Below are 10,962 nucleotides of genomic sequence, written 5' to 3' on the forward strand. Positions count from 1 at the left end.
TAAAATGCCAATTTGACAATTCTATTCCTGTCATAATATTGTCAAAAATATTTTTATTCTGAGGATTTCGCAATAAAAAAACTCGGATAATTATTTACAAAACAAAATACATTTTGAAAATAATCACATTGTCTACTTTACACTAAGTTGAAAACATTAACATTATTGATAGACGTGGATTATCTTTAATGCGTATGTATAGATGTTTTTTTATTGTAATTTATAAAAATATGTCTTACTAAAGAATATTTTTGAGACGTTAGGAACGTAGTAAGCTCATTTTATAGTTCTGTTCTGAATAAAAAGTCGACACACAGTTGGATTGTGTACTACTACATACAATTTCGTATGTGCTTAAAGTCAATATGAATTCTAGATAATTCTTTGTATGTTCTGTTAGTGTACACGTATCTAGGAGTGCTATATAGGAAGCCTTTTCAACGAAGCATAATTTGTCGATAAAACTTGGTAGCTCTGTGTACAATGTCAATAGATTATATTTTTCTGTTGGGGGATCCCTTGAATTTGTAAATATAGTGTCATTGTATCAGTACCTACTCTGCTTCCTGCTACCATTATGATAAAATGTGTATTCATCTATTTCCAAGAAACTACTTAATAAATAAATATTGAATCATGCATCACAATCACATTAAGTATATTTTCTTTTTAAACTGTTTTATTTAGATTGACCTGTTTATTTACTAATCAAATTTAGTACTTGATTGATCTATCAGATTTTTGGTACACTCTTATTCTTGATGACCATACACATTAAAATAGTTTAACATAAAAATATTTGTATTTGTACTTATTGTACATTATATTAAATAAACCACTTCATAGCTATAGTGAATAAGCTTTTTAAATTAATTTATTTGTCTAATTATCAAACTAGTTTGTTTGACTCCAATATAAATTTGCAGAGCTTGATGAGATCCGTGGACAATGAGTAGCCAGCACCAGTACATGAGCGTGAACAACACACCAAGTGCACGCATCGGGGACATTGAACACATTAGTAAGATATTCATTCACTTACCACTTCATTAGCAGTTAGTTTATTATTTTTAACATAATATTAAGTAGATACATTAAATCATGATCTTTATGCCCATTTTATTAGAGTGTACAATTCTATGTCACATAAAATAATCATCCTACTTAAATTTCAAGTATTTTATAACTATATTCTTGTTAGAATGCTCGTATTCATATTAGATTGCTTGAGGATAGTGATATGGCTACCAATATATTCAGTTTGAGTTTGAAGCATCAAAACTGTTTAATACAGTTGTTATTTATCTTTATTTTTATTTAATTTATTGAAGAAAAATTCACACAGTTATCAAAAATTATGCTATAGTAATCATGTAAGAGCAAATCTTACTATGCACCACAAGTTAGCCTGTATGGTACAAGTGATAATTGCATAGGGAGTACGGACAAACAATACTGTATATTGACCTTATTCCTGTATTAAGTAAACACAAAAAAATATGATTATAATTTGTAAACATTATGAAGAAGTTGTAAAATCACTGGTCAATAATGTGAAAGTTTTCTTATAAAAAATATTTGTAGAGTTATTTTATGGAAGTATAAATGGCATAAAAATCTGATATGAAAACACCAATGCCTTTAATAGCAGAAAATATCAATAATGGTTCAGAGTACAGAACTTGTTCTACAGGAGGTACAGTATGCAGAAAACATAAGTAAATTATTTGTTATACTATTCATACCTAGATTTAATACCGGTCAGTAAATTGAGTCCACACAGAAGTAAGTAATATTGACTGTAACCTCGCGCTTTGTTGTCACCTAACCCATCATTACAAAGCTCAGCATATATTAACAGTATCAATAGATTATAATTTATAATTATACCTGGCCTTGCTATGCAATATATTTTTTGTCTCTAATTTTTCGAACACGCAAAATGTAGCAGTTGCGTGTTATTTTATACGTATTCACAAATGCCTTCCGCACACGAACATGCTAACCTAATGACCAAGTAACTGGAGCAATATCGATGTAAATAAGGATATTGTCGTTTGCAGAGTGTTCCATGATAAAATTACTAAATATTTTCATATTATGTATGGAGTTTGTATTCGAAATATTTTCATTACCAAGAGCACTTCTTGCTACTGGGCAATCAGTGGTTGCACATTGCAGTCTAGACATTATTATGAACATATCGAAAGCGGATGCGTGTGGCAATGCTTCCTGACCACGACGACCTGCGGTTAATCAATCCTACGTATAGAATTAGGGCCAAAGACCGAAAGTTTACACGGTTTAGAAATTATAATGTTTTGGCAATAAAATTATTTAATAATAGAAGATAATTGTAGGTTGCCATTATAGGTTTTGAACCGATACCATTGCACGGGAAGTCTTAAACCTCCGAACCTTTCACGACGTCCCAAATGTTAACTATCCTGGCTTGATTGCATCCTACAATTACAGATTTTTTTATATGACTTACATCCCATCTACTTGTATTTGTGTAGGCCACCTGTCGGAACACATAGGCTCCCTGTGCCTGTCATCTGAGTACTCCGATGTGACCCTTATAGTAGAGGGGCAGCGGATCCCCGCCCACAAGGTCATCCTGGCCGCCAGCAGCGACTACTTCAGGGCGCTGCTGTATGGCGGCATGAGGGAGACCAACCAGGTAACGAACAATATCAGCAGGAGTATCTCCAGTTGAAGTAGTTCAGTAATTGGTACACTGTGTACCACGATTCTGGCGTACTTCCTCCACTTTATCAGCTTTTACCAATCTTTTCAAATATGTTTTTAGGCGGAGGTGGAACTGCAAGCCCCTCTCCAAGCTTTCAAGGCCCTTCTGCGATATGTGTACTCAGGTATGTACTCATTTTCATAACAACAGACATTATAGACAATGTTTAAGTTACACACAGTCTTGAGGTTGTGTAATATAATCTATTCATTTTATAATATAATAGAATCATCATTACTTATGTTCTCCGTTTTTAGGTCACATGGGTCTGTCAATGCTGCGAGAAGACACAGTGCTTGACATGTTGGGCCTCGCACACCAGTTCAATTTCCAGGAGTTGGAGACCGCCATATCCGACTACCTGAGGCAGGTGCTCGCTCTCAGGAATGTCTGCTCCGTGCTTGATGCTGCCAGGTATGGTTAAACAAAAATATTATAACCACTGATATTTTCAGTGTCATAAATATTTTTGCCATTTACCAATATTACGAGCGCACAAAACCAGACCAACTGACAGTTTAAAAAAAAACGGTTATCTAATATACGTAAGTCTTCTTGTTCGGGAACAGCGCTAGCTAGAGCAACAACTGACCGGTGCGACATGTACCACATTGTTATTTATTGAGGAGTCATCATGAGTATTGTTGCAGACTGTACGGGCTGAAGGCGCTTATGGACTACTGCTACAACTTCTTGGACAGGAACGCTATCGAAGTGTTGCAGCATGACACCTTCCTACAACTGTCTGTTGTAAGTACATACTCATCTAAGATTTCTCTTGTTATTAATTAGATTATCTTGAAATTATTATCCAGGTATGTATTATGCCTGGTAACTATAAAGATTATGACAAATCTCCTCTCAAGAAACCTGTACCGGATGATGATGTGGCCGACTACTCATATAACAAGTCTCAGCGTCTGTTTGTTAATACATTTCGTTTTATCACAGGAAGCACTACAGGGCCTCTTAGAACGCGACTCCTTCTTCGCGCCAGAAGTGGACATATTTAAGGCAGTCTGTAACTGGTTCAACGCTAACCAGCTGTGGGTCAAGTCTGAAGCTGGACAGGCGCAAATCGTAAGTTGTAATCTACAGAATAATATTGTTAATAGGAGTTACTTTTAGGTGGCATCATCGCTTACTATTAGGCGAGATAGTGACCAAACGCCGAACGATTTCTAATACAAAAAGAACAAGAATTTATGATAATGATAAATTATATTTATTTTGCAAATAGCTTACAATGCAACTCTTTTACATATCAATCTCTTAAATAACTAGATGAAGCTTAATCATTTAAGTTAATTTAATCATTTAATTTTTATTAGGAAAAGATACTGAAATGCGTCCGCCTAACGCTGATGACGCTGGAGGAGCTGCTGACAGTGGTGCGTCCGTTCTCGCTGGTCACTCCTGACATGTTGCTGGACGCCATACAGGAGAAGACGCAGACCAAGAGCACTGAGTTAAGGCACCGCGGCCTCCTATGTAAGTATTATATTACCAGTAAGTTAATAAGCAATGAAGATTTTGCTTAATATCAATGCCAATAAAAAATGCCATTTTTGCGACTTTTTCACATTTTAATAAGTGTCCCACGATGTAGAGATGGTACTTTGTGACACTTTTTACTTAATATTTTATAATCTTAAGCTTTTCGTATTTAAGCTCTGCAAGAGCAATGAAGGCTCTTTGATTAATTTGGGTGGCATAAATAGGACAGCCTGATTTTGTTTAATGGACCTTAAAGTACTGATGTTTGTTGCTCAGTGCCGGAGGAGAACGTGGCGACACCGAAGCGTGGCGCGCGCGTGATCTCGGGCGACATGCGGTCGGCGCTGCTGGACGGCGACACGGAGACGTACGACATGGAGCGCGGCTACACGCGACACACCATCAACGACGCGCCCGACAACCCCGGCATCATCGTGCGCCTCGCCACCTCCACCATCATCAACAACATACGCCTGCTGCTCTGGGACAGGGACAATAGGTATGTGCTGATGACTAAATACACTTTTAGTTTAAGGTCTAAAGTGTGGGAGAGCCATGCTTCGGCACGAATGGGCCGGCTCGACCGGAGTGATACCACGGCCTCACAGAAAACCGACGTGAAACAACGCTTGTGTTGTGTTTCGTTGTGTGAGTGAGGTTACCGGAGGCCCAATTCCCCCCTTCCCCATTCCCGAACAACAACCCTTAAATTCCTAACTCCCAAAAACCCGGTAACGCACTTGTAAAGCCTCTGGTGTTTAAGTTTCCATGGGCGGCGGCGATTGCTTACCATCAGGTAATACGTGCAAGTTTCAAAATTATGTAGGTAAGGTAAGGTAAAGTAAAATAGACTCTGTGTTGTAGTGTAACAGAGTCTATTTTACCTCAAACGCAATATTCACTCCTGTTCAGATCGTACGCGTACTACATAGAGGTGTCGGTGGACCAGAAGGACTGGGTGCGGGTGATCGACCACAGCAACTACTTCTGCCGCTCCTGGCAGAACCTGTACTTCGAGCCGCGCGTCGTACAGTACATCAAGCTCGTTGGCACCAGCAACACTGTTAACAAGGTACTCTCGACTGTGACTTCTCTTACCCCCTTAGATACTTTAATGTAGTAAAGACTAGATATGGTATTACATCTTACCGATGCGGCAGATTAGAATATAATTTGGCACCACTCGGTCTCTTCCTGCGGATGTCGTGAGAGTCGACCATGGCAGCAGCGTAGTCTGATCAATCTAATTCTTGGTAATCTTCAACCTGCTTGCCACGCGTGGAGTTAATGGCAAACATTGAGAATGTGGTGGTGGTGTGCAGGTGTTCCACGCGGTGGCGCTGGAGGCGCGCCACACGTGCCGCGTGCCCCCGCTGCGCGGCGGGCTCGTCGAGCCGCTGCACAACGTCGCCACCGTCGACCTCTCCGCCGTCGTCATCGAGGGCATCAGGTACACTATACCACTATTTTACTAGCTCTTTAACAGTCTACACTATTAGCATTGGCTTATATGTCTATGATAAATGACTGATTACGTGTTGTTTGAGACACCGTTTTTATTGATGTTTATCAATTAGTTTAGTTCATGTCGTCTTGTTGGCCGTGTCGTATAAAATAGGTGGGGCTCTGAAGTTTCTACCTAGCCCTATGCGACAAAGTCATATAATCCACTAAAATTTTCTAGACTGGTACCAACAAATGTCCGTAAAACCTAACAACTGTACCTCCACAGTCGTTCCCGCAACGCCCTAATCAACGGCGACACGGAGAACTACGACTGGGACCAGGGCTACACGTGCCACCAGCTGGGCTCGGGCGCCATAGTGGTGCAGCTGGCGCAGCCCTACCTGCTCTCCTCCATACGCATGCTGTTGTGGGACTGCGACTACCGCCACTACTCGTACTATGTCGAGACTTCGCTTAACAACTGGGATTGGGAGATGGTCTGTGACCGCACTAGGGAGTCTTGCAGGTATTTATTTATACCAATTTAAAGTTAACATTTAAAGCTGCTTTGAACTGTCTATTAATTATTAACTTTACTACCTTGTGATAAAGACGAAAATCCATGCATCCGGACTTGTATATTTAATGACGTGTTTGTTTGCAGGTCATGGCAAGTGATATATTTCAAGCCGCGGCCGGTGTCCATCATTCGTATCGTGGGCACAAACAATTCTGTCAATGAGGTAATGTGAATATTCCTCATTATGATTCATTTTTGTGTAGCAATATGGTAATAGAGATTTAACTGTGGTCGTCGCGCACGCAGCTTATGAATTGAAACTTTTCGAGCGTTTCTAGAATAGTGCACTATTGTTATATAGTTTGTCTTACGATGTTTATTATTTGTTTGTAGGTATTCCACCTGGTCCACCTGGAGTGCCCGGCGCAGGTGGAGGACGCGCGCGACGACCCCGCCGCCAAGAAGCAGCGCCCCGCGCACGACAACGCACTCAACCCCGTCGGCAACGGTAACACAAACATACCTACATTACTATTTGCGACTTGTTTGTCTACACGGGAGATTTCGATATCGAACCTCAAGTTACATTTATGATAATAAACTTTATTGTCTATTACAAATCTGACTACTTAGTTGACCGAGTGGTCGCGAGCACTACTGCCAAATGAGAGGGTTCGATTCCCAGCTGGGGTAAAGTATAGTTGAGAATTTTACTTTTAGAAACAAATGAATCGGATTGAAATATGCACCTCTGCGTATATGAGAGGCGTGTAATGTTAAACAACAATATAAAGTCGCATTCAAAGAGTGTCATGTAAAGTGGTGTTAAAGTATCGGTATCCCAGCCGGGGCCGCAGGGTCCGCGGGCGCGGCCGGGGGCGGCGCGGGCGGCGGGGCGGGGTCCGGGTCCCCCGCCGCGTCGCGCGCCAGCAGCAGCTCGTCGGAGCGGTCCTGCCGCCGCGGCCTGCCGCCCGCCGAGACTGCCACCGAGGCCGAGGAGAGGTATGATCATTGAACGCGCCACCAGCCCCGTGCCGCTCTACCTGCTCCACTACTTATACTATGGACAACGAAATCGACATACTTAAAATCACTATCACATCTCTAATTGTGTATTATCTATGTTCACGTAACAGTGTGTCGCTACTATACGTGTTGATGTCTGTATAAAATTGATAATAATTCTCTTCATATTGATGTATGAATGTAGAATGTAGACTGGTTACCACGAGTCCTCGTTTTATACAGTTGCTTAACTCCAGTTTTCTTCGTAATTAGGGGCTGATGTAAAAAGGTGGCTATGTAGTGTTAGCAGGGTTGCATATCATGTCTACAGGCAGACAATGGTACTGAGAAAGCTGTTTTAATACAAGATAACTAATATCGCCGTTTTAGAATTGTGAATGTATACAAGTATCCATTGATTCTCGTTTTTGTAGATGACTGTCAAGCAATATTATGTAACGATAATATTATTTTCTCAACGAATTATTTTACTGAACAAATTAGTTTGGATAAATTCTATGTTTTTACTTTGTACTGAATTAAACCGTCTATAAATATCAGAAGTAGGTTTCGGATAGTGATAATATGTTTGAAATTAATACATAGATGTAGAGATTACTATTATAAAAACTTTGTATACCTACTATATTACTTATGTAGGGGTTTTAACATTGTGTGAATGATTTTCTGAACAATAAAATTACTTAGTTGATTCTAATGATCTTAGAAACTTAGTAAGTGTAACTTCTGCTCTTGTTAACTTCCTTGACGGTTCATAATGTATGTGTAACATCAGCTTACAGTATGTGATTATAAAGAAGGTAACAAGAGAAGTCTTTCTATCGTGTATATAACCGTAGTATGTTAGGTAGGGATGCGTCAAATTGAAGTGCAGCTTATTCAAACATGTAAATATTTGTTTGTTCGATACAAATAAATATTTGCAATTTTATGTTTAGGGACCGAGGTTATTTGCTTTGAAATTGGAATATTGGCAAAACAACAGAGATTTTATTATTTAGTTTTTAAGCTTGCATAATATTTCTAGTCTGTTTTCTGTCAGAACGTTTAGTCGAGGTACATTTAAATACTGTAAAAGTTTTAATGAAATGAGTTTTTGTGCTGCAACATGTTAAGGGTATAAAATTAAAGTAGGTACTTACAGTGTTAATTTTTGCTTTCGTTCTTTAATTAAGCGGAATATTCTTTAGCACATAGATCTTACGCCAAATAAAGTATTAGCTTTCTCTTCTTGTGCCTTGTGGCGTATACGCGTTAAAGTAGATATAGTGTTAACAACAAATTCGTTAAGCTTTGTTTCATAAGTTATAGGGCAGACTGTTATTTTATTTTTACAAAGCATTGTTTCTCTTTGCTTGTTTGTACCTTTTTATTTTGTTTACTATGTCTGCTTTGGTCACAAATATGGTGTTTTTGCGCTGTTTCTAATGATGGCGCACTTCTCTATGATTTTCAAAATTACATCAACTTAATTCGTTAAAGTAGTTGTTACATGAATACATAATATTGTTTACTCCATATTTCATTCGATCTGTCGGTAGTTACCTTGACTACCGTCATTGTATTACTCTAAACAAAAAATATTGTAGAATTTCTTTATTACTTTAAAACAGTTGGGTTTTTACTGTGTAATATTATAGTTCGAAATCTATTATGCAGATATTTTCTATTGTAGGATGTTGCTGATTAGTGCAATTGTGTAATTAGCTTTTTGGCAACAAGTGTCATATTTCCTTAAGCTGTTTCTTCAATGTTCTTGTTCCTATGATACATTTTACTGAGAAGCTGATTACACGCGATGGCATTAATTACTATAAATCGGTTCGGTATTTCGGATGTCGTAACTGGTTACTGGTTGTCTATCAAAGTAGGGATGCGAAAACATTCAATACTCGTGTAAGGGCTTCCAATTTTTTATTTTCTGTTTGATACAGTCTGGTTACTGGACCTAATTCAACTTACTATTTTGAACAAATATGTAACATTTCTATCTCAATTTTTATCATCCTTATTTTGGCAGCCCCAGTAACACAAGATTCACTGTGATAATGGTTTGAACCTATTGGTTTAAAGATTTTAGACTAAGGTGAATTGGTATGCTAGCTGAGTAATACTTAAGTGATTGTAGTTGTAAGGCAGAGACTATGGAGCTTATAATAATGTTTAATAAAATATCAAATACCATTTGGGTTTTATTGTTTACATTTGCAACTATGCAATTTCTTATCTAAGCTATGTATTTATTTAAGGATGTTTACAATAAAGTGAGACAAGTTATATCACAGTGCAGTTTATTATTTACATTTCAATTAAGTTACTTTTGCTCCTCTTTCTTTAATAATAGCTCTTGATTGTCTGAGTACTTTGCTAGGATGTATTATGTTTGGATCAGTCTCCTCAGCCAGCTCGTCTAATCTCCTTCTTAATAGCTCCTTCAACTCCTGTATCCCTGGCCCTCCTCTCAGTGCAGATATACCAATGATGTCATCAAAAGATATTGCATTTTCTGGCCTCACATCTTCTGGCAATGTATCAAGGACTGAGTTAATATCCTTGTAAGCATCTTTTATATTAGTCAGTATCTCATTGGTGCCAGGTAAATCCATCTTGTTAACAGCCAGTATGGCAGGCTTTTGTAGTAATTCACTATTATAAAGTTCCAACTCCTTGTTCAGCAACAACACAGTCTCTAGACATGACCTCTTGGGATGTTTAGGGCTGAGCTGGAATCCTTGTGCATCAGCAATAAACAGCAGAATCTTTGTTCTCTCCACATGTTTCAAAAAGCTATGTCCCAATCCAACATTGATATGAGCACCTTCTATGAGTCCAGGCAAGTCTGCTATAGAAATCTGCCTGAGGTCTGGGTAACCAATGATTCCTTTGTTAGGTTTTATTGTAGTGAAAGGATAGTTTGCAATTTTAGGCTGAGCCTTTGATATGGCTTTTAATAATGAGCTTTTGCCAGCATTGGGAAATCCAACGAGTCCAATATCTGCAATTAATTTTAAGTCCAAACGTATGTGATGTACCTGTCCATGATGCCCCAAGAAATTTGATTCAGGTGTTCCTCCTGGCCCTCCTCTCGCTAATATTACTGTCTCACCTTCTTTATCAATTGATCCTAAAACTTTTCCATCTTCTCTATATACAGTTACGCCAAGTGGAACTTCAAGTTTTACATCGGAGCCTGGATTACCAACTATTTTTGTTTTACGACTATCTTCTCCATGTCCTGCACTAACTGTCTTGCCACGATGCTTGTTCATGACGCTTTTGAGGTTTGCATTTTCTTTCCCGATGCAGTAAACACAACCCCCCTGCCCTCCTAGCCCTCCAAACTTCGGAAGACCAGTTCCACCTGTGCCACCTTTGACATGAAGTCTGACGGAATCTAAGAATTTACTTCGAAGATAGCCTCTTGGTTTCTTTAACTCTCTTGCAGCGAATAAAGTTCTAAAAATGAACACCATCTTTCAATAAGAATACTATTTTTAGTAATAATATAAGCAATATTAAGGTTATGCCCGTCTGTTTTCGTTTCGATATAAAGTGACGTATAAAATCCGTTTCACGATTTATTGCTATTGTATTGTTGGGATAACCACAAATTAGACATCCAAAGAAGGACATGACACTCTGCTCATGATGTAGTAAAATAATATTTAAACAACCAAGCAATCAAAAGCCCAATAAAATTAACTACAATATTCAAACAAAT

At 38.5% G+C, this 10,962-nt stretch overlaps 2 protein-coding genes across 3 annotated transcripts; one reads left to right on the top strand and one right to left on the bottom strand.

The window, feature by feature from the left end:
- Nucleotides 1-12: 12 nt before the first annotated feature.
- On the top strand, nt 13-9,525 carry LOC118267331 (BTB/POZ domain-containing protein 9). 2 transcript variants are annotated; one of them, XM_035581264.2, is made up of 15 exons: nt 13-192; nt 927-1,021; nt 2,520-2,683; nt 2,813-2,876; nt 3,010-3,166; nt 3,403-3,502; nt 3,704-3,832; nt 4,084-4,243; nt 4,526-4,748; nt 5,162-5,321; nt 5,572-5,699; nt 5,982-6,221; nt 6,360-6,438; nt 6,609-6,723; nt 7,047-9,525. In XM_035581264.2, the coding sequence occupies exons 2-15, from the start codon at nt 949-951 to the stop codon at nt 7,301-7,303; spliced, it is 2,049 nt and encodes a 682-aa protein (XP_035437157.1). In that variant the 5' UTR covers nt 13-192; nt 927-948; the 3' UTR covers nt 7,304-9,525. The 2 variants fall into 2 exon arrangements, with proteins under 2 accessions (XP_035437157.1, XP_035437158.1); XM_035581265.2 differs by having other exon boundaries at nt 7,061-9,525.
- Nucleotides 9,516-10,810, bottom strand: LOC118267332 (GTP-binding protein 10 homolog). Its single transcript, XM_035581266.2, has one exon. It carries the CDS (start codon nt 10,712-10,714, stop codon nt 9,551-9,553), a length of 1,164 nt encoding a protein of 387 aa, XP_035437159.1. The 5' UTR covers nt 10,715-10,810; the 3' UTR covers nt 9,516-9,550.
- Between the last annotated feature and the right edge of the window lie 152 nt (nt 10,811-10,962).

Source organism: Spodoptera frugiperda, chromosome 23, assembly GCF_023101765.2.
Source record: "Spodoptera frugiperda isolate SF20-4 chromosome 23, AGI-APGP_CSIRO_Sfru_2.0, whole genome shotgun sequence".
In the NCBI taxonomy this organism is placed as follows: Eukaryota; Metazoa; Arthropoda; class Insecta; order Lepidoptera; family Noctuidae; genus Spodoptera; species Spodoptera frugiperda.

Bases quoted from the DNA above. Each gene is read 5' to 3' on its own strand.
- LOC118267332 (XM_035581266.2), bottom strand. From the start codon at position 10,714: ATGGTGTTCATTTTTAGAACTTTATTCGCTGCAAGAGAGTTAAAGAAA.
- LOC118267331 (XM_035581264.2), top strand. From the start codon at position 949: ATGAGTAGCCAGCACCAGTACATGAGCGTGAACAACACACCAAGTGCA. The intron at 2,877-3,009 runs GTATGTACTCAT...CTCCGTTTTTAG, and splicing joins TCTGCGATATGTGTACTCAG to GTCACATGGGTCTGTCAATG. The intron at 3,503-3,703 runs GTAAGTACATAC...GTTTTATCACAG, and splicing joins CCTTCCTACAACTGTCTGTT to GAAGCACTACAGGGCCTCTT.